Source organism: Saccostrea echinata, unplaced genomic scaffold (assembly GCF_033153115.1).
Source record: "Saccostrea echinata isolate AGI-Se365-2 ecotype Australia unplaced genomic scaffold, CSIRO_AGI_Sech_v1 ptg000009l, whole genome shotgun sequence".
NCBI classification, from domain to species: domain Eukaryota; kingdom Metazoa; phylum Mollusca; class Bivalvia; order Ostreida; family Ostreidae; genus Saccostrea; species Saccostrea echinata.
Window position 1 is genome coordinate 37,118,011 of NW_026889758.1, and position 23,625 is coordinate 37,141,635.

The following is a 23,625-nucleotide window of genomic DNA, read 5'->3' on the forward strand; positions in this document are numbered from 1 at the left end:
TATCTATCGCCCAATCGGTGTATACCTTGTACACCTTGTTTAGCTGTCATGTTCTAAATTTTGAATTTACCGGGTGGGAGTAAAACAAAACATAGAACATGATCTAAATTTTGTATTTACTCCCATCCGGTAAATTCAAAAGAATGATTGCACTTAGTGTACAAAACGTGGCCCCCGGTAAAATGCGCAAAAATAAAGTATAGAAAATAGCCCCATGAGATGAATAATGCGATTCTTCTATGTCTAAATCACAACTTTGCGAAATTACAGGAATTAAAAGCCCATAGAAATAAAGAACGAAGCTGTGTTTTGTAAGAGGGGTCACTGCAACTCACGAATCTCCATTGATATTCTAAGTTATTCCGATTTTTAAAGTCGTAATACATGGTGAGCGCATTGTTGCCCAAATTTCTCAAAAGGACAGTAGGTGTATAACTGTTGGGAATTCATCATATTTAAAGGAGAATTTTGGGAAAGCCTGCGCTCGGGGTAAACTTTTTGAAAATAGGTACAAAACACCGACGGTTTCCTTCACTATTCACGGGTATTTACATGTCATTGACCTCACTATGACCTGTTAAAATATTCCAATTTATCACGTGATTTGTAGACTCGGGTAACTTTGTGAATACAAAAAAAAAAAAAAAAAAAAAAAAAAAAATCAATAAATCACGCAGCTTTAGCTCCGATTAGAAATTCAGACAGTTACATTTTCAATTGATCAACATCGAATTAAGATTATTTTTTTCTGTCCAGTATTTTTAGTAGTGCTATATATTGCTAAAATATTCATTATTTTGTAAGTAAATTCAACATTTTTGAATATTTCCAAACCGGTATTTTTTTCTGTAATTTTGCTTATTTTTCTCTGTAATTTTACTTACTAGTATTTTTTTTTAATTTTTCTCCCTACCCCTTCTTTTTGGTACATTTTCTACATTTTTGCTTTGTTTATTTATATCAATTACACATGTATATGAATTTACGTTGACCTTGATGTAGGGAGAGGGCTAAAATAGACTGACCCTTCTACTAAATTCCGTTTACTTTTCTTAACAAAATATTCTTTAAATTAAAACATACATCTACATTGAGTTCTATATATACTTTTCGAAGGAGTTCTTTTGGTATGTATAAAATTCCTATTTTGGTAAAACCCAGGCCCGTAGGAAGCAAATTTCAGTTTTTTGGGCACATCCATACATTTTCAGTTGGGGGGCACTATCAACTACCAAAAATTTCTTGACAAGCAAAAAAAAGGGGACCGGGGCATTAGACGTAATTATTGAAGGGGCACAAGTGTATGGTAGCTATGTTTTCCTAAGTGCTCTATATATCGGCAAAATTATGGGGAGGGGGGGGGGGTCCGTGCCCCCTCCCCGGTTCCTACGTCCATGAAACCGATGATAATAGTGGCATTCGTTGGATATTAATATTGTTCAGGTATTAGGTCCACATTTGAAGACAGAAAAAATGATTCTACCATTCATAAGAAATATTTGAAAGATGAGGGTAATGGAATTTTAAATCGGGCAAAATGTAATGATATTTTAGTTTTATAGTCCTTGGAATTAGGGGTTCGCTTGGGGGCTCAATGTAAAAATGGTTTATTTAGTGTTGATTTTCCACGTACACGCCACGTACGTTTCTAAAATTGCGATCGCAACTTACCCTATTTAAAATAAAAAATATTTTCGAGACAAAAGTAACCTTTCATTCACCTGTTGTTTTTTAAGTAAGCTGCTAGATATTGTTTATTTACTATATGACTTCAAGGATCTACCAGAACCTACCAAAAATTGGGGGGGGGGATCTGGAAATTTTTTTTTGGGGGGGGGGGGAGTACATGTACATCTTCAAGATCCTTCCCCGCACCCCTCTTTCAAAAAAACTGGCTTAAGCTTTGAGAAGTTTAAGCATGTTCTTTGTGTTCACTTATGTGTATATTTTTTTATTATATCCCAGAAGCCATTATATAACTGACTATTACATGTTTTCAATCGATCTATGAAATGCCTCGCCTACTCCGAATATTAAGGAGACACATTTAAAACCCAGCTCGGACATGCGCAACACTCCGGAATTAACACCCAATAAAGGGCATTTTTAATTACTTTTAATAAAACTAAAGCGCCGCTTTCAAAGTAAATTTTTGCAAGTAATGTACCACACAGATAATAAAATATGGGTTAGGTGTAAAATAATTAAGATTTGAGTTAATTAGATGATCTTAGAGTGGTCCGAAAAAGGGGCCACGGCAATATGCTTAAGGAAACATTCTTTAGAACATGACATAGCCATGTGGCGGTCGTCAAATTACCTATCGGTACGTCTTTTGATGCTTAGGCTACCGCATGTATAATACCGCGATAAATTATAGAAGCAGTATTTTTGGCATGTCAAACTTTGCAATATGTAATATATAGAGTACCTTTTAACGAGTGTATCTTCAGATATCAGACGAGGGGGCTTGTCCCGATAGTACCGATAGGTAGTTTCTCGCCTTGAACAAGTCTACGTCTACGACAAAATGATATGAGTCTCGCATAGGTACTTGAATGAATGACTAAAAAATATAAAGATCTGTTGTCCATTAAAAACATATGCAAATTCTTTCGGGATTCATTTTTATTGATGATTTACTGACGTGAAACTAAGAACTGTGATCAATGAACTAACCGGATTATCATGGGATCACAAGTTATGTCTTACTGGTAAACTTAAATAGTCGTCTTGGCTGTAGGAACAAGGGGGGGGGGGTAATTTTGTCGACATATACCGGTGGTATACTATAGAAAACAAAGCTACTTTATATTTGTGTTCCCTCAATAATTAAAGCAAGTGCAAACATGTCAGAAAGTCTTATTCTGATTTATTTTATTTTTTTTACAAATGAAATCCAAAAAAAGATTTCTTAACATTCAACTAATTAAAACATAGTTTTACAAATTTTCAGCAGTTTTATTCCTTTAAATCGGTAAAAAAAAACAACATACAATATTCCTGAGATTTATAAATATTTATATTTAAAATTAAAAATATATGAATATATGCATGTAGAATGGTATCTAAATGTATACAAGCTCGATATTTTACTTCTTAAAACCAGTATAAAATGCATAATCTCCCTGACAATTCATTTATTGTTTATAATGTCCATATTGCAAAGAGATTGTAGTCAAATATGAAGTATTGGACCGTGAAACATGTCATAGTCAACACAAGTTAAGCTTTTGTCGAGGCGTGCCAGGAGAGCTCTTTACTATCGTCTAGTTTGGCTGTGTGTTGATTATGGTGGACGAGGTCCCATTTCTTCATCCATGGACCCTGGATAGTGGTGTCAAAGTCAGCGTCTTCCACATGCTATGGGGGGAAAATAACAGCAAGAATAGAATAAAGTTATTTCAACTTTAATCATATACATGTACCAGACATGAATTTTATTCTTGAAATAATTTGACATGCATTAAATTAAACATTTAACCCTGGAAATACTGGTACATATAGTTATATTTGAATGTATAAGGATGATTTCTCTAAAAGATTTTTTTAAATTCATTTTTCAAGTTCACTGGCTTATAAACAAGAAAGGATGTGGACTTTTTTCCCTATTTAAGAAAGCATGTTACAAACAAGCTTTTTTTAAAAAAAATCATGAAAAAAACTATATCTATGTTTATACAAGTTGTACAAGTAAAATGAATAATTTTAGCCTTGCAAAGTTCATTATTCATTCAAGGTTTTTTTTTTTCAATAATGTCCTATAAAGTAATTAAAAAATGTACATATTTATTAGGGTGATGGCAAAAAGGTTGAAGCATGTCTCCTTAGAGCTAAAATGGGGAAAGGAACCGGAATAGTTTTCTCCTTAACATAGCGCTTATTTAATATCATGAAGCGCTGGTGCTGAATAAAACTTGTCTGGGTGAACAGTATTTGATCAACGTTTTTCCACGCCTCAGGTTATAAATTTTGCATGTTAGATGGCTTTGCCTTTAGTTATAAATAAATTCTGGACGAGCTCTGGTCTGTAAAAATATATCTTACCTCTTGGATATTTAAAGACAGCAGTCGTTATTTACTTGTCTTGTAACAGAGCATGTTGATTTATACATACCGGAAGTACGTCTTGGAGGTCTTTGACCGATTCCTTTTGTTTAGACCAACGGTCATCTCCGTCAAAGCCTGTCCAGTCGATCTTGTGGTCGGGATCCTTGGACGTCCGGAAAAGTAGGTGGTTCTTCATGCCATAAAATCCGCAGGGATGATCCGGTTTTTGCCAACGGAGATCAAGGCTCCAACGGATCTTGTCCGACATGTTCGGCAAGCTGAATGTTAGACATAAATAATAAATATATGTACATCAAACTCATTTGGTCGGTCTGTTACTATACGTTATAAATTCTGACTTCTGTGTTACCTTTAAATGTAAAATCGCAGTCATTTCACACTTAGTTCATTTGTTTGTATGTAGTTTAACGTCCCTCTCGAGAATTTTTCACTCATATGGAGACGCCACCACTTGCCGGTGGAGAGCTGCAAATTTTGACCTATGCTCGGCACTTAGGGCCATTGAGCAGTGAGGATCTTTTTCAAGCCAGCACCTACTGCGACACGGGACCTTCGTTTATACGGTCTCATCCGAAGGACCGGTCTCCACTCCCACAGTGGGATTCGAACCCGCGACGTTATTTCACACTTAGTAAAGAGAAAAGTTTAGGATGTAAAACCAATATGGAATAGAACCGATTTACCTTCTGTGAGGAATCATATTGTTCAGCAGTAACATTCCTCCATAGGGAACTGGACATGTAATGATGTCTTTGTCCAAATCTACCTCTGTTGAATCAAAATATAAGCTCCAAATATTTAACACACATTTTGCAGATAATACATTGTCCATTTATTCAAATAAATACTGTCTGACTAGTCACAGATCAGACATTACCTAATGTTTTGGCCATTTCCTCTTCTTCCAGCATGACATACCAGGTCTTTCCGTAACAACACTGATGGTGAGCAACTTTTCCAGTCTTGTGACCTCTGCGTGCAACCTTTAGTAGAAGTCAAATGCCCTTAAATAGTTGGCTTCATGAATTATTTAAAAACGATGCTATCTAAAGGAAAGTTGCATTATCTCTACCTGCATGCATCCATTGTCAGCATTGGCGTCTAGAAGCGGAATCCATGCCGTTGGCTGGAGGACTTTGTAGGACTCTCGATCTAAATAGGCAGTGTCTACAACAAAATAGGAATAATTATTAATTTATAAATATGGACTATCCTATTTTGGATGAGCTATGCGTACAGACGGTCAAATACTCGTTAATCAGGAAAATTTAAATTTGCTTAAATATTCGTTGTTTGTCTGGACTGTGCCAATATCCATCTTTACCTTGATGCCAAGGAACTGTTGTAGCCTCGTTCTGGGGTGTCTTGGTGCGTAGATTCCAAACCGGGTGCCCGGCAATGTCTGGACCAATCAGCTGCTCCACAACATTCAACAAACGCTCATTGGTCCAAAGATCTTTAAACGCCTGAAAATACAATTTACAATATTTTTTTGCGAATACAAGTTGTTATTTTTTCTTTTGCAGAATCTTAGAATAAATATTCAGTGGCGGATCCAAGAATCTTGAAAGGGGGGGGGGGGGCGACCAGTTAGGGGTCGGGGTAGGGACCCACAGCCACACCAAAAAAATGATTTTATTATTAAATCTTATGTATATTTTGGACACAAAAGGGGACCCGGGCCCCCTGGCCCCCTCTAAATCCGCCAGTGATATTTGCAGAATAATTACATATTTTTTGCAAAAAGATAAAACCAATTTTCGGAAACGTGGTGCGCTGAGCCATATTACAAGTTAAAATGAAATGTTAAGACAGGCCTCGATACGATTATTAATTTTCTATACTTCATTAATCATTTATCCCTCACCTGATAGAAGTACATATACGTACAATATATCTTCTATGTGTTTGAATTCGAAGAACAATGACTACATTAAAATGCTTTGTTAAAATTGAATTTAAAATAATGGCTATGAACGATGCATCGCAACTCTACGTCTAAAAATATACCCGAAGCTCCATCCCCTCTCCTCAATGAAAAAAAACCGAGGGGATGAAGCATTTTATAGCATGTGCAAAAATTTCCTTCCCGTATATTTTATTAAGATTAATTAAATCATTTTACATTAAAGGGAGATAGTAGCATTTTCCCCTCCAGTCCACGTTTCTTTAAGCATGGAAAAATAGTATCCAGAGTAGAGTCCACTCACCGCCGTGGGAGAGCCACGATATAAGAACTACGCACGCTAACTCTCGATTCCCGCCTACATTTTACACCCATTTAATTCAATACTAATGGCAATTTGGTCATAAAATCTTTGTTTAATGCAAAGAAGAGTTTATAGTATTTGATTAATAATTTTGATACCAGTGTTAAATAGTTAATTACTCTTAATCCCAGCTCATTTTATAAGGAGGTAGACGATGTTTTTCATTGAAATCGGCTTGAAAGAATCATCATATTTTAAAATATTCTTGGATATGAATAAATGTTCATTACGTCTTTTCTTATGTTTTATTCATATAAAATTAAACATATGTAATTGATTAAATACAACGTTTAAGTTGTAAACCCCTTCAAAATTGGTGAAAAAATGAGCATTTCTGTCGTTTTTTGTCTGTAAACATATGTTCCCCCAGTGAAACACAAAAAGCTTTGGTATGAATTTGTGAAATAACAATCCATATTAACTGTAAAAAGGAATTTTTGTTTCACGGGGGTGGGGGTGGGGGTGGGGGGTGGGGGTGGAGATGTTTTAAAAATATTTCCGTTTTCCGTTGAAACACAAGTTTTACCAAAATTATAGAGTTATCTCTCTTTGTTTTCCCAAATAAGTAACGTTTTATGAAAATTCACATAAATACCTATATAAATATGAAAAATCATTAAAATATGTTAACTTTCGAAAATTGACTTGGAGGTAGGCGGGAGAACAATACTATCGTTCGCAGTTCTTTGACAAATACCTAGAAGAGTCAAACGATTCTTTTGCTGGTCATAAGAAGCTTCAATTTCTATTCTTGTGGTCTTTCCTATATGCTTGAACAAATCTCGTCGGAAAAAAAAAACAACATAAAAATACTATGAAAGCTAGCTCCTAGAGTTAGTAAGATTTTGACAGCTTTACAGTATGGAAATTCCAACCGTGTGCAGTTTTTTTATATAAAGTGCGCAATATATGCTTTTTGAATACAGGGAATTTTAGTTCTCTGGTTCTCTATCCGATTTTTTTCAGCCCAGAGCTGCAGATCACCAGCTACCCGAATTTGACTGTGATATCACATTTTGAACAGCTGAAAAAAGGCTATGAAAGATGCTACAGTGCCTTGGGAGCTAGCAATAGTTTGCATACCTGTGGCAGAACTCCGTATTTGTGTAGAACTATATTAGCTCCTGGAAAGTCTTTTTCAATCTTCGACAAGCGTTCAAAAAATCCGTACCCACTGTAAAGCTCTAAAACAAAATGTAAAAAAAAAAATCATGGTGACAATGACCACATTTTCTGAGAGAAAAAGAGAATTTTGATATGTACTAGTTACCTTTTATTCGTCCAGATTCGTACAGTTTTTGAGCCAGCTGATCAACAAATCTTTCAATAGCCTTTTTGCATGGTTCCAATTCTTCCTTCGTAAAGAAGTCCTTCACAACCACGTAACCCTTCATTCAAAAGTGTAAACATATCTTAAGTTGAATATCTTCATGAGTGGGTGTACATGTGTATCTATTTATTAGAAATGAATTTTCATTTAAGTTGCAAATACTTAAAGTCAATGTATATGTTCAGACAGACAACATTTAATCATCAGACCTCACTAAGTAAGCTAGAACAGAAATATACCGGTATATCATAATTATACATGACATTTCAAACATGTACATTACTTTATTTTTTTTTTTTACTGTACATTTCAACTACCCAAATTTTCTTCTAATCTGAACAAAGGAGAAAAAAAAAAGTTACATCTTCAAAGAACTTCCGGATCATTTCGTCCGGAAGCTGTCCTAATTTCTTTTCTCGAACAATTGGTTTTGCGGACAAATTGAATATTTCCGGATGACATTCTCCTGTATATCCAGGTAGCACGTCAACAGTATTTTTAAAACCTCCAAAATTCCTCCAATGTTCAGACGCCATTTCCAGCTATTCGATATCTTTTTTTAGTTTTAACGATAATCTGACTACAAAAGTCCTTGATTTCTTTATCGTTATCATTAAAAATATCTGTTGAAACCACATCCTAAGGACTGTGTAAACAAAAAACACTGTTTATCAATTCGAATAAGTTGATGTCCTTCAAAAAGGTCTCCAATATGTGGGCCATAGGCATGCGTTTCTAACAAAAATTGGGGGGGGGTTAAAAAATTAATAAAGTAAGAACGAGTTCACGCCAAATATCTGTTGAAACCACATCCTAAGGACTGTGGAAACAAAAAAGACTGTTCATCAATTCGAATAAGTTGGTGTCCTTCAAAAGGTCTGCAATATGTGGACCATAGGCATGCGTTTCTAACAAAAATTGGGGGGGGGGATAAAAAAAAATTAAAAAAATTGTGTTTCAAGGGAAAATTGTGTTACAAAAAAAGATTTCTTTTATATTGAATCGTAATCTTTCATTATAATTTACCTATTGTCTAATTATTAAACTGTAATAACTAAAACTGGATATCAATTATGCTTGATCAAGGCATCTAATATCTCATTGACCTTTCATGTTGGAATAATTGGAGGTAAGTAGAAATCATCTATGTATGACAATTACCGTATATGTGAAATTTTTCGCTCAAGCTCAGACTTAAACATATTAATTGTTGTTTTAAGCAGTGTTGTTCTCCTTGACAGGGGAGATATTTCTGCTAAAGGTAGGAGACATCTCTGGTGGCAGGGGATAGTTTCGTCCTAAAGACCAGGTCAAATTTCTTAAAAAACTGAGATATCCCCTGTTTGATGTGATATTTTATGTAGAAAAATGATTAGAATAATTATGGGACACATTTGCAGTGTAGCAGAGTGCTTGCTGAAAAAAAATGATGTGCAACATGTAGGTGTCACTATGACGCTTATCATATACAGAGTTGTAAATGCGAAACTAAGACACGTGGTCAGTTGCAGAGGAAATTCAGCTGAAAAGCAGTAGGCCTTAGAAGAAGGTGTGTATCTCAAAGGGAAGGTGAATGACCCCATATCAATTGGTGAATTTTCATTAGGGCATGCATTGATTTACAGACTACTGGGTGTTTTATCCTGCTCGCTCGGGCCTGGGGGTGGGTTGTATGGGTGCGACTGAGGCCCAAATCTTGGAAAAACAAGCCAAAATTTGGGGAGTCCCCAGGTGCATTTTTGGTACATGTGCACTCTAATAGGCAGATTACATGTAATTTGTTGACATAATTTGTGAGCCATGGGCATATGAAGTGTAATTAATTAGCCCCTGGAAAACTGTCCCCATGTACATGTTTTTTTTATCGCATGTATATGTGTACCCCCTCGGCACATGTTTGGCATTAAAAAAACTATCCTCTGCCACCTCTGTTGAAGGCAGCATATGATAGTTAATACACAGGCACGTGTTTCGTATACAGGGCATCCCTACTTATTTTTACCACAAGGTACCTAACTTAATTTCAGGCACCCCCACTTCAAGCCAGTATTTTATCAATTTATCAATCATTAACCTACTTCAGTAAGACATAGTTCGCTTCTAGAGACATTTTTCTTTTCAAATATAGTGTTCCAGTCCTCCTTGGTCAAGCCTCTTTAATGTAACCCACTCATTTATTTCTCGAAAATTACCTCACGACATATTAAGACTATAGACGGGCTACAAGAGCTTCCGGTTATTGGTATAGTGTAGGATAAAATCAGAGACTTCAGAATCGGCGAAATCGCCACAGTATACCAAACTGACTGGACGTTCCTCGCAGTGGTTCAGATTCATTTCATATTTATTAGTTTTCAACATCAAAATTCAAAATGTTAAAGTGAAAATAAATAGGGTTTAGTAGTGTAGTATTAGTGCTAGAGATATGTTTTTGTTTTCATTTGTTTTGTTCTTTCATGACTTTTTAAAAACCTTTTATATGCCCTGAGGAAGGGACAGGGCGTCCCGAAAATTTGACTCTTTTTATTGTTCGTGTCGTTGGTCATTTTTAGTGTTTATATAAATTTTCATCCGTGACCTTGTATCTACTTAGTAGATCCGACACTAAGGATATACAGTGTTGTTGGGTTTTTTAGTGTTTTCTAAGAAAGTAAGAAAAATAAAACATTTGTGATGAAACTTTGATATAAGAATATTTAAAAAAAAAAAACATACATCTTCAAAGTATTGTTTGATCATGTGGTCCGGAAGTTGGCCTGGTTTCTTCTCGGTAACATTCGGCCTCGCTTTTAGGTTGAAAATATCTGGATTACTCTCCCCTGTGAATCCCGGAAGAACTTCTGAAAACGACTCCGAAGGCATGATGTCCTCTGAAATGGTTGATTGAGTAATGTTTACTTTAAGCAATATCTTATTTTTTATTTAAACGAAAAAAAGAAAAAAAAAATATTGTACATATGTCAGTAGACACGTTGATTAAAGTAAAATACTTCATGTATCATTATGAAGACAATCATGCGTCTATATTGCATGCCTTAAATTGTTTTAACACGTCATACTCCTTAAATAAGAAGGGCAACAAGGCGAGCAAAATGCCCATTGTGCGACAATAAGAACGTGAAAAATAAAAAAATCTCAATTATGAAATTTTTTTCTTTAAAATTTCATTTAACATTAACGTATACACTACATATATTTAAAATCTCCATTAAAGTCCATTTACAGCGTAGTGGTTGGCGTGTTAGCCTCGAAGGGAAAAATATAAGACTCAGGATTTTTATTGCTTGGGTTCGAACCCTAACAAAACCACATTATTTTAATCATAAAATGGTTTTCCGCAGAAAAGTTTGTCATAATTTCATACCATACCTAAAGCACAGGTCTATGTTCATACCTCTCAGTGATAAGAGCTTTAAAACTACATTCACAAATCAAATATGCCTTTTATACATTTGAAGCTATAGGCATTTTGCACGTCTTGTTCGCCCAGCTTTATTTTATTTTCCAAATAGCAATAAATAATAAATACATGTACATGTTAACTAATGTAACTGCCTTACATGGGGTACTCTTTATACATTTCCATTAAAATAGATAAAATAACCTTTGATTCGATAATGATGTATTTAAATGCTGAGAAAATGCAAATGCTCGATGCAAGTGCTTTCAAATATTCAATACTGGAATACTTTAGTATAAAAAAAATATTTTAAAAATCTTCTTCTAAAGAATACCAGGACTATGATTATTCATATTACAGGTAAGACGTAAACACCCCCAGGTAGTGCACATTAATGTTTGTTCAAATTATGGTCCCTGGTGGTTGGGCGAGGAGTAGCCCAAAATATCTGACGTTTTCCAGGCGTTTTTCACGATTTTGATATTTGACGTACCAGGAAAACGCCAAATATCAAAATCGCTAAAAACGCCTGGAAAACGTCAGATATTTCAAACTAGGTGGGGGTGAAAATAGAGGATCAAAGTATTACCTGGAAATATATGGGAAAATAATTTTTGAAAAATTCAGCAGTAGCAGTGCCACACTAAAAATATTAATTTGCAAAAATGCCGAAGTTGTAATTGTTTGGATTCAACTCTTTTTTTTTACCTAAATGCATGTCTGCAGGAAAAAAATATCAACAAATCTTCTCAGGAGCTGCAAGGCCAAAATGACTTTGTGAATTCAAGTTTGGTTACGTCATAACCTCTGTTGGAAGGTACAGCCACAATATGAAGTGATTTTTTCCTCCCATTGGAAAGACCTTTTGAATTCTTCTACTGCAGGGCCAAGGTGACTCGGATGAGAATTGAGGCTCATGAGCCTTTTTTTTCTTTAGTGAGAGAGAGTGTGTAGGTGTAGGTGTTCCAATACAAATAACGGTAAAAATAACAAATCATTTAGTATGTGTACGTTGGGAAGGGTGGAGGCATTTACTCAGTTTGAGCCACTTCCTCGGGAAAAGCTGTAACATATCCCATAAGTAGTGTACTCCTCCTCAAGTATGACTGAGGGTTTTTTCTGTTTCTGTTGTTTGATGTTAATTAAAACTGTGATTTCGGGGAGTAATCTATTGGGGGATACCATTTTTGGACAATCTTCTTAGTGTCACATGACGTTTCATACCACATTGATTAACTCATTCTTAGCCAAATTCAACGTTAAATAGTCATAAAAAGAATTTCGGAAAGGTAGTATAAATGTCTTTCTGACGTATTTTCTATTTAATCATAATGGAGATTTTTATTGATAAATAGAAAATATTTCAGAAGAACAACTTGTCTGAAGTATACGTCGTAGTATCAAGTACAGAAAATGTAAATATATTTATTGCATAATGGACTGTTAACGGTACAGTGATTGTTTGATCTTTTTAAGGATGTAGTATTTTTAACATAGAATAAAAACTTAAGGAAAATGGACTCTTTTTCTCCTGGGGAAAATACCTAAATATTTCATATCGTTAGTAAATATGACCTAGATTAGTGCCTGAATAGTCTATCATGAGAGGCTAACACTGAAAACTTTTAGTCTATAATCATGATTACCATCATTGACCGGTCGCTAACCTGATCTAAAACACTCACGTCAGGAGGGGGGTACCTATTAACTCAATAGTAAATATACACATAAACTATAATAAAAATCAAATTTCTAAATAGACATTATAGATATTTTGTTTAAGGGCCTTGGCATATTTTTGTAAATAAATAAATAAAATAAAAATAATACAAAATCACAATTTTGTAACGGATTCATCTGCTCATTAATTGGAGCGGCGAGTATAGCGGCGATCTGTAGTGAATGGGACGGCAAAGTGTTTACACAGACGCAAAATTGGATGTATGTCTATATAAGTTATAACTACTTGTACTTCTACATGAGAAGAAGAAAACGCTTGTTATGGCCTTGAACTCGACATTCAGATATATCAACAGCATTTTGTCAATTAACAATAGTTACTTCCATTCATATGTCGACGATATATATCCCAGTGAACTCGAAATTAAAGACGCCTCAGTCTGCCACATCTGTTTCATATTTGGATGTTTTACTGACTTTAGACAATAAAGACCAACTAACAACTAAATTTTACATGTCAGGCACAAACGCGATGACTTCAGCTTTTCCATGTCAAGTTTCCTTAGTTATCTTGTAATATTCCGCTATCACCTGTATGTGTTGTTAATGTCTCTCAACTTATTCGATTCTCAAGAGCAAGCTCCAAGTACGATCAATTTTTAAACCGAGGCAGCTATTGAAAGAGAAGTTGATGTTATAAGGATTTCAACAACCTTGTTTTAAAGTCAGCATTTCGTAAATTCTATGGTTTTTATAATGATCTTGTTGACAAATATAACGTATCACTGGGTCGTATTTCATACAAATTGTTAGGCCTTTGTTTTTATACTAAAGAAACTGGGGGGATAAGCCGAGCCATATGCCTACATAACGATCGATAAAAAAATCAGTAAATTCATTTTTAAAAAATTTCACTTTTTGTTGAATTAGTGTAATGCTTATTACCATCTCGATACAAATTTGACAAAACCTGAATACTGTAACAGCGAAATTGATTCTGATAAACACCAAAAAAATGGCATCACGCTCAATTTTCACAAAAACTGACATAAATTGGATGATATAACTACATTTTTTAAATAGAGTGGGTCATCGTACCATTTTTTTGAGAACGATGAATGACAGGCAATGGAAAGATGTTGCTTTTTACACTTGCAAAAATTTGGTACGAAGACCCACTCTACATAAAAAATTAAGTTAACTTACTTAAATTTTCACCGTGGTCTTAAATAATTCTAAGTCCAAATACGCTTGCTAAATATAGAGAACTGTATGCTATTTAAATGGGTATGTATGTGTGACTCCGTGGTATAGTGGTTAGCGAGGAGCTCTTTAAAGGGACGTTTATTGAGGAAAGTGTTCGAATCATGATTTTTTTTATTTTTTATTTTTTAGGGAGGGGGTTAATTTTTTTTTACTTTATAAAAAATGTCTATAGGAATAACATATATTTCACTGGAAATAAAAAATATATATATATATGTAGTGATGAACTCATTTACAGTACATTATTTAGAATGCCGGATAAAAATTAGAATACTAGTAGATATTTGAATACTTTTATTCCCGTTTTTATTTATTTTTACTACAAGCGCTTCTAGATCAACACTATCATTATATACAATGTTAACATTTTTATAGTATCTCCACAATAAGTGTTAACACTCAATATGCAGATTAATTAATAGAAGTCCCTACCCATGTTAGACACTTGTGACAATAAATGAAAGTCAACTGTTTAGCTTGTTTAGAATATAAATATCATTTTGAGAACCACTGCAAACATTAAATTGCTCAAGTAAATTCGAACAATTGAGAGATTTTTTCCAATAAATGTTCTTGCATAGTCGAAAAATGGGCATGGGCACATGGCTCGCCTTATTCCCCCAGATTCTTTGACTATGGAATATATTCCGGTCGACTTGATCAAAACATAGGGCTCACGGTAGGTGTGAATCCGGTCGACAGGGGATGCCTACTCCTCCTAGGCACCTGATCCAACCTAGCTCTAAATTTTCCCTAGCTGTTCACAGATTGTCCTGTTCGTAGATTTTTTTGAGATAGACTACTATTCTTTCATGGAGTACCTGACGTGTGTAAACAATAAACAAGGTATTAAGTATGCTTCATCAATCGCTGTAAGTGCGGGTTTGCTACAAATTATTCATTGTCATTAATTGGTCGATTGATGTTTGGAAGCTTTGATGAAAACAAACAATTGTCGAAAAATATTACAATATATGAAGTTCAACATAATTCTGAAATCACTGTCTAAAACAACTTGAGATGATTCGTTTTGATTATTATAACACATATTTCTATATTTCAATCAGTTTAAATGGAGGGATTAACAAGTATTAATTAAAAAAAAATGTTAACTTTCAATTTTCTGACTTTTTTTTTTGGCAAAACACAATTATAAATATCATAGATAGATAAGTTCCCCCTCCCTTTTCGAGTCAGTTCGTCTCCACATGCAGGCGCGGATCAAGGAATTTTTTCCGGGGGGGGGGGGTGTCCACCCCAGCACCCGAGTCAAAAAAAATTTCCAACCCAAAAATTTCTTGACAAGCAAAAAAAAAACAAAACAAAACAAAACAAAACAAATTCCTTCCCAAACGTATTAAACCCAGAAAAAAAACCCTGCAAATTCCATTTCCCAAACGTGAAAACACCTATTTCGTGGTAGTGGTGGGGTCCACGTTTTCGAAGGGGGGGGGGGCAAAGTCATTTTTGTTATTTTCTTCAGTATATACTTTTAATAACTCTGCAAATTCCAGGGGGGGGGGGGACCCCCCCCTCTAGATCCGCGCATGCCATGTCAAATATTTGTCCACTTCCCTGCTGTATCAACCCTCATCGATTCCTGTGCTGTACTCCAGCATACTAGAAGTTCACCACCAGAAGCCGAGGGTGAACGTCCTCACACTCCTTATCATGCTTTATAAGCATGATAAGGAGTGTGAGGACGTTCACCCTATCATGAGTGTGAGGACGTTCACCGTAGGGTGAACGTCCTCACACTCCTTATCATGCTTTATAAGCATGATAAGGAGTGTGAGGACGTTCACCGTAGGACAGATTCTCCGAAACTTCAGAGTACTTACGCGTCCTTTTGAGTTGACATATACGGCGCCCATATAAAATAAAAAAGTATATATGAACAGTGAGAATTCGTTTACATGTACAATATATTTATTCGCTGACGACCACGCGTTTGTGGTATATAGAGATCAGCATATATAATTTAAACGCAGGAAGGTTTAATTTGGCATATTGTCACTTCGAAGGTATTCTCTTCAGAGCGAATTGGTGCACAGGGGCATCTTATCCGCTCTGTTCTCTACTACACATATATAAAAATACACAAGGTGTATTTTTATATATGTGTAGTAGAGAACAGAGCGGATAAGATGCCCCTGTGCTCCAGGGGTGTAAAAATATATTTTTTAAAAATCATATACATGTACCAACTACTAAACCAAGAGGGTTTTTTTAGTTATTGGTATATAATATTTTTTTAATATTTAAATATATACATATATATATATATTTTTTACCAACGGAAGCAAGTCCTGTGTTATTTAGACTGATGTTGATTAGGCCTACCCATTTCTTCCGGGTGCTAATTTAATAGAAACTAAACCCTTTTATGTTTTTTATTTGCCCGTTAGATACAATCGATAATAAAATGATCAGTTGCAAGCTGATTTAAATGTGCTGAAATACTGCTAAATTAGACTTACCTGTCCTGTCTTGATCAATTTGACCGTCTCGTGATCAGCTGTATATTATCAAATTTTGCATTCCCTCGAGGTTTTTCGTTATAGTGAAGGAAAATGCCGATAGGTTACGATCACCGTATTTGTACATTCGGCAAACCTCGGCTGATTCCCTCACCTTCATCAGTGAGGTACGAATCGGCCGAGGTGTGCCGAGTGCGTATTTGTAAACAACAATGGTGCGTTCGCTTTGATTATGTGAAACGTACAGTATTGGGTTATCGAATGTTCGGAGTCTGTCTATTTGGTACACTCAGCGCTGTTATTTCATTTCAATCTCTACCAATAACCATCATGATGTGGATACATAAGAATCTACCCCCGCGCAGTTAGAGTATTGAGTGTAACGGACACTTTTTCATAATATCTCAAGAATAAGACCAAAAAAAAATCCCATTCTCCAAACAAGTATCTAAACTAACGTAGTTCACAAATATAATTTTATTTACTCATTTTATTTTATTTTTTACAATTTTGCATATAAATGATAATCAATTCTTTGAGGGGAAAATAATATATCTTTCAAAAACAAATAAATAAATTAAAGAATAAGTCAAATCTCTCTCTCACTCTCTCTCTAGAATCTGAACATATAATGTCTCGTAGAAATAAGCTAACCTGTTAATGTCGTATGAATTGGAGTCTACACAACATTACTTGGGAATCAAATACACCAAGAAGCAGTGAAAGTCAACTCATAATAACCCGAATGTCATTGGCATCCAAAACCAGCTAGGAGGCTGAAATTCAGTCTGAACCATGCAGGAGTCTGGTTGCGACCGATTTGTCTGTTGTCCGAGTAAAAGAGTACCTTAGGCAAAATATATGCCCTGCATAGGCTCTTTAAGCCACCACGTATGTCGGAAAATAATTCTTACTCAACCCGTCGGTTCCTTACACTTATGGAATTAGATGCTGTGAACATAAATAACAGTGTTAATCAAAAAAAGTTCAGTCTTACATTCCACCATAAATGAAGTTGAAAATATTCACATACTTTTCCTTCCAAACTTTTCAAATATAAACAATCCTTACACATGTTACAGTGCCAAGATATTGAACATCTTATAAAAGAAAATCATCTGAAGTGTTCAGATTGCTCTTCTTTCAACTTCAGTCCTGTTGAACACGTCTTAAACCGTTATGTTAATATACCTGTAGTTGAAAATGAGGACCTGTTAGCAATCATATGAAAAGGTCCTAAATACAGGAGCCCCGATCTTTCATATTGGCGACAGAACTTCATTTCTATTGTAAATTCTGTCGAAGATTATGCCAGATGTTGGGCTAAATATGAAAGGGAAGACCTTAACACTTTGTTAGAATGGATTATGTCTTTTAGAAATATATTAAAGAGCCGTATAACCATTAGAAAGTTAAAAGGCAATGTGCGAGCCATCTATCCCTCCGTTTTCACTGAATCGTCGGTGATTAAAAAATTAGAAAGACTACATGAACAATGTGTTATGGTCCCAACAGACAGGGCTTGTAACAATAGATCGTCTTTGTTTGTAAAGCTCATTGTTATAACAGTTTTACTGATTTCAGAAGAACTTGGATTTAATTCTATGTCTGGAAATCCAAGTTATATATAACTTAGGGTTCACTTTCTAAGGATGAAATTCTTCAAACTCACATTTTAGTGTTCAAAACTTTTACATTCCAGTCAACAAAGCTTAAGATGAGTTCGATCTACCCTACCTATACTGGATTCCTTAACTTCATAAAAATCCTTACAGAAATACATTGCCGGGTCTAACAAATGCTCCAAGCCCCCTCTTTACTCCATGCAGAAATATTAACTGCAATAAAGGAGAAACTTCAGACCGGCGTACCGTGCTTGTACAGCATATTCTAGAAGTGGTGTAAATCAGATGTGGATTCTCAAAAACTCCAAAGAGTTTTTGAAAAAAAAAATTATAATCACCATTTTTTTTTCTTAAGTCAATAACATCAATATGTATGACTTTTCTAAATTTATACAACCATTCCTCACAATAAATTAAAAACTAAGCTTTTCAATATTAATAGACAACTGATTCTTCAATGAAAATAGAGCTCGGAAATTTTAGGATCTTGTGATTGGTGGTCATTAACAAAATTATTTTGCTAAAAATCACTTACTTTACAAAACTTACTGTAGAGTTGATATTAAAAGGTACTGGAGTACCTCATTGACAACATTTATGTAGTATAGCTTCGGAGACCAATGTGGGAATTCCGATTGGCACTTTTATTAGCCGACCTGTTTTTACATTCCTATGAAGAAGAATTTATTCAGAAACTACCTGATCAATACACAAGGCTCACGGCAGGTGTGACAGGTCAACAGGGAATGCTTACTTCTCCTAGGTACCTGATGCCACCTCTGGAATTTCCGGGGTCCGTGGTTTATGCCCTGTTCACAAATTTGTATTGTTTGCACATTTATGAGATCGGTCACTGTTCGTTATCTTCACCTTATATATAAAAAACAAGATGTGTTTGTGAAACACTGATGCCCCCGTATGGCAACTCATATCAAAGGTTAAACTTTCTCAAATGCAAATCAAATATGTTGGTACCCAAAGTAAGGAATATACCTGTGAAATACGAAAGCCCTAGCAGCAACCATTAAATAGATACGGAAAAGATTAAAGTTTTTCAAAAGTAAGTCAAACATCAAGGTCAAGTTCAAATGGTCAAAATTAATGGTGCCCAAAGAAAGGCCTTTTCACAAGAAATACACATGTGAAATATGAAAGCCCTAGCACCAACTGTTCAAAAGTTATGGCCAAGGTAAAAGTTTACCAAAAATGGGTCAAATTCCAAGGTCGAGGTCAAAGAGTCAAAGTTATTGGTATCCAAAGGAAGGTCTGGTCATAAGGATTACATATGTAAAGAATGAAAGCCCTAGCACCAACCTTTCAAAAGTTATTGCCAAGGTTAATGTTTTTCAAAAGTGGGTCAAACTCCTAGGTCAAAGAGTCAAAGTTATTGAAATCCAAAGGAAGGTCTTGTCACAAGGATTACACATGCAAGGTATGAAAGCCCTAGCACCAATTGTTCAGAAGTTATGGCCAAGGTTAAAGTTGGGTAAATTTTTGCAAAACTGGGTCAAACTCCAAGATCAAGGTCAAATATGATGGTGCCCAAAGAAAGGTCTTGTCAAAAGAATACACAAGTGGAGTATGAAAGCCATAGCTCCAACCAATCAAAAGTTATGAGCAATGTTAAAGTTTTTGCGGACAAACAAACGGATGGACAGGGCAAAAACTATATACCCTCGAATCTTCGATATGGGGGCATAAAAAAGTGAAAAACCATACTCTCTTCTAAGGGGAGATAATTAAGAAATAGTGAAAAGTTTTACAAAGGAATGTATTGAGGATTTAAAAAAAAAAAATCCTTTCCAAGAACAACAATTCCATGATTATCATGCAAGCATATATTTTCCGTGGAAATATTACATTTATTAGTATTCCACTCCTCAACAAGGCAGCCCTTAGTTGATCAGAAGTAACGTGGTACATGTACATGTATTTCAATGCCTTCTCGCCTTCTGTCCACTTAGTCCCCAAGAATTTTGACTGGGGACAAATGTCGACTTCGCAGCAGCACTGTAGCTCTCTGGTTGAGAAATTGCAGACATTTCAACCATAGAGCTACAGTTCTGCAGCTAACTATACGGATGTCAGTAGAATGTGCACAACGACTTGAAACAAATGTCATGGATGACCCAATCCAAGGCTTAATTTCAGCTGATTGACAGGGGTTCACAGACAGGTAAATTTGAAGACAGTGCTTATCCCCCCTTCCTTAATGTCATGGTTTGCAAGATTCTGGCTACATTTGGGACTGTGTGCTATCAATAACAACTTTCTTCCAGTTTTTGGGGAGAATGTGACGATTTTTATTGCCTATTGTATTAATATTTTTTTCAGTGGTACGCGGGTGATAAAATGAATTGTAGCTTTCTCTTGACGCGCCTTTTACGCGCGAACATACATTACGAGGACGGTCGGCAACCCTTCCAGTTCCTTAAGACAAAATGACAGGGTGGAAACATGTGAAACGAACTGCACAGCAACCAGTTGTTGCCTCCAACTTCACATTTAACCAGACCTATCTGAACTTCCGTTAGCCAAACCATGCTTGCAAGAGATTCAAATCGACTGTAAATACAGATATGTTTTGTTTTTTCAGGCCCGTAGATTGCGGGGCCGGGGGGGGGGGGGGGGCATGCTAGAGAAAATTTTCATTTAGAAGCTGGTTGCTCCCCCCCTTTTTTTTTAGCTCAAGTGAGCTTTTCTGATCACATTTTGTCTGTAGTCCGTCTGTAAACTTTTCACATTTTCGAATTCTTCTCCAGAACCACTGGGCCAGTTTCAACCAAACTTGCCACAAAGCATCCTTGGGTGAAGGGGATTCAAGTCCACTCATGGGCCCAGAAGTTGAAACTTATAGTAAAAACCTTCTTTACATAATGTAGATTCAAGTTTGTTCAAATCATGATCCCCGGGGGTAGGGTGGGGCCATGATGGGGGATCAAAGTTTTACATAGGAATATGTAGGAAAAAACTTTAAAAATCTTCTTCTCAAGAACATCAAAGCCATGATTAGTCTTTTTGATATTGAAGCATCCTCAGGTAGTGTAGATTCAATTTTGTGCAAATGATGACCCCCGGGGGTAGGGTGGGGCCACAATTGGAGATCAAAGTTTAACATAGGAATATATAGGAAAAAATCTCAAGAACAGAAAAGCCATGTTTAGTCATATTGATATGGAAGGATCCTCAGGTAGTGTATATGTAGATTCATTTTGTTGAAATGATTACCCCCAGGGGTAGGGTGTGACCACAATGGGGATCAAAGCTTTACATAGGAACGTAAAGGAAATAAATCTTCTTCTCAAGAACAGCAAAGCCATGTTTAGTCATATTGATGTAGAAGCATCCTCTGGTAGTGTAGATTAAAGTTTGTTAAAAGATGACCCACAGGGTAGGGAGGGGCCACAATTGGGGATCAAATTTTTACAAAGGAATATATAGGTAAAAATCTTTAAAAATTTTCTGCTCAAAAACAGCAAAGCCATTTGTTAAATTGATATGGAAGCATCCTCAGGTAGTTTAAAATTCAATCCCGTCCGATGTAAATTTTTCAATACTGAACTGATTTGTGTTTTTGCTTAGCCAATGTGCTCAGGTGAGCGATGTGGTCCATGGATCTCTTGTTTTTGCTGTAAGGTCGAGCACTGGCAAATTCTTTAAAAAAAGAAATGTATCAAAAAATAAGAGATTGGTCCAACCCTCCTCCACCCCCCCCCCCCCCCCCCCCCCCCACGAAATAGGATCTTATTTTTTGTTTTGTTCTTTTTGATTGTCAAATTTTTTTGGAGGTCGGCTCCCCCCCCCCACTTTTTTTAGACGTTTTTTTTTTTGCTTGTCATATTTTCTTTGGGAGGTCCCCCTTTTTAAAACCGTTGCTACGGGCCTGTTTTTTTTTCAAACAATACTTTATTATGAATGAAACATAAAAGGATTAGTCTAGAGAACAGGCACTGCCCATACAAGTCCTCTCCATATAATATGTCCACAAACTTTTCATCATTATTCTGCACCTAATTTTGATTTTTTTTTTTACCACTTTCCCAGCTGGGTGGCGTGACATGCGTAAAATGTAAGAGGAGTTCTGCTTGGTAACATGGTTTTTGTAGAAAAATGTCAATTTTTAATCCAAAATTGACCTCTCCTATGAAAATGACAATTTTGATTCTAGATTCTCAAATTCACATTTAGGATCATTTTTTTTAATTCAAAAAAGTGATTTTCAGGTACATTTTATGCACTAGTTAAATCATCTTTTAGAATATGATTGGTGGTGTTCCTTAGATGTGCATTAAGGTTTCGCAATTTTCAACTGGGGGCCAATTGCGGACAGGGTCGAAAAATGACATTTTTCTACAAAAAAAAACAACAACCCTGTTTTCAGAACTCCTTCTAACGTGTTATATTTTACGCAGTAGCCAAGTCATCTTTTGGAATATGATTGGTGGTGTCCTGTAGATACGCAATTAGGTTTGCAGATTTTCATTCGAGAGACCAATTGGGGAAAGGGGGATCGAAAATTGAAAAATTGTTTTTCGTACCAAAAATCTCCTTTCCAAAACTCCTTTTTAAACAGAATTCTGCTTCATTAAATTCTTTTATTTCAGACTGGTAATGAATTTATTATATGAAATATTAATTTCAGAGGCCCATGGGCGACATGCTCACCGGAATATTTTCTCTATTCGATACGTGTATTTATGATAGCTATTGGGCTTCTTCACTAAAAAACCAGGTACACACAAGAGTACATTTAGAAGTCATATTACTGTCTTATGACAGTATCTAGTTTTGTACTGAGCTGCACTTTTTGTTCACGACTCAACTTAGTCAAAACTACATGTATAGTTAATTAACAGATTGTAAATAATTTCTAACATATTCATAAACTATTACATGTAATATCAAACAGTTCTTTACTAATGTTAATGAATATGATTTACAGTGTATGACGATAAACTGTGGTGGAACTTTACTTCGCTCATTTTTTTTAATTTGGCATGCCACGTACATCTTGAAATATGAAATTTGTGGGAATTTGTTATTTCTTGCAAATTAGTCCTACTCAATGAAATTAATTTCAGCGGAAAGGAAAATTTCAAGTACTAAACAAAACTTTAAATTTCTCTTGGTAAAGACAGATATTCACATGATGTGGTTCAATACCAATAAAACTTCATTTATCATCATGTTTTCATGCCTTGTATCATATAAACTTGACATGGGAGTTTGTGTTACATTGACTTGTTTAATGTTATATATACCCGGTATATACATACTCACACAGACACTACAGAGTTCAATTTAAAAATCTTTAATAAGGTCAAATAAAAACTAAAAAGATACAATATCCCATTCCCATTTCTAGCCTATTAAGAAAAAAAATCACAAAGCTCAGAACATAGTACAACCTGGAATGAGTTTAATTTCTGAAAATCAATATATCTGTTAAAATGTTGTTTTTTTTATTTTATGGGAAATAACAAGAGTCAAAATCAAATTTTAC

General features: G+C 35.4%; 1 protein-coding gene across 1 annotated transcript; it reads right to left on the bottom strand.

Annotated features, from left to right (window-relative positions):
- Nucleotides 1-3,000: 3,000 nt before the first annotated feature.
- On the bottom strand, nt 3,001-16,519 carry LOC133182322 (uncharacterized). The gene is made up of 10 exons (XM_061317124.1): nt 16,498-16,519; nt 10,387-10,541; nt 7,612-7,729; nt 7,425-7,525; nt 5,396-5,537; nt 5,144-5,238; nt 4,949-5,054; nt 4,755-4,839; nt 4,118-4,328; nt 3,001-3,363 (listed from the first exon to the last, which is right to left on the bottom strand). Exons 2-10 carry the CDS (start codon nt 10,531-10,533, stop codon nt 3,226-3,228), a joined length of 1,143 nt encoding a protein of 380 aa, XP_061173108.1. The 5' UTR covers nt 10,534-10,541; nt 16,498-16,519; the 3' UTR covers nt 3,001-3,225.
- Between the last annotated feature and the right edge of the window lie 7,106 nt (nt 16,520-23,625).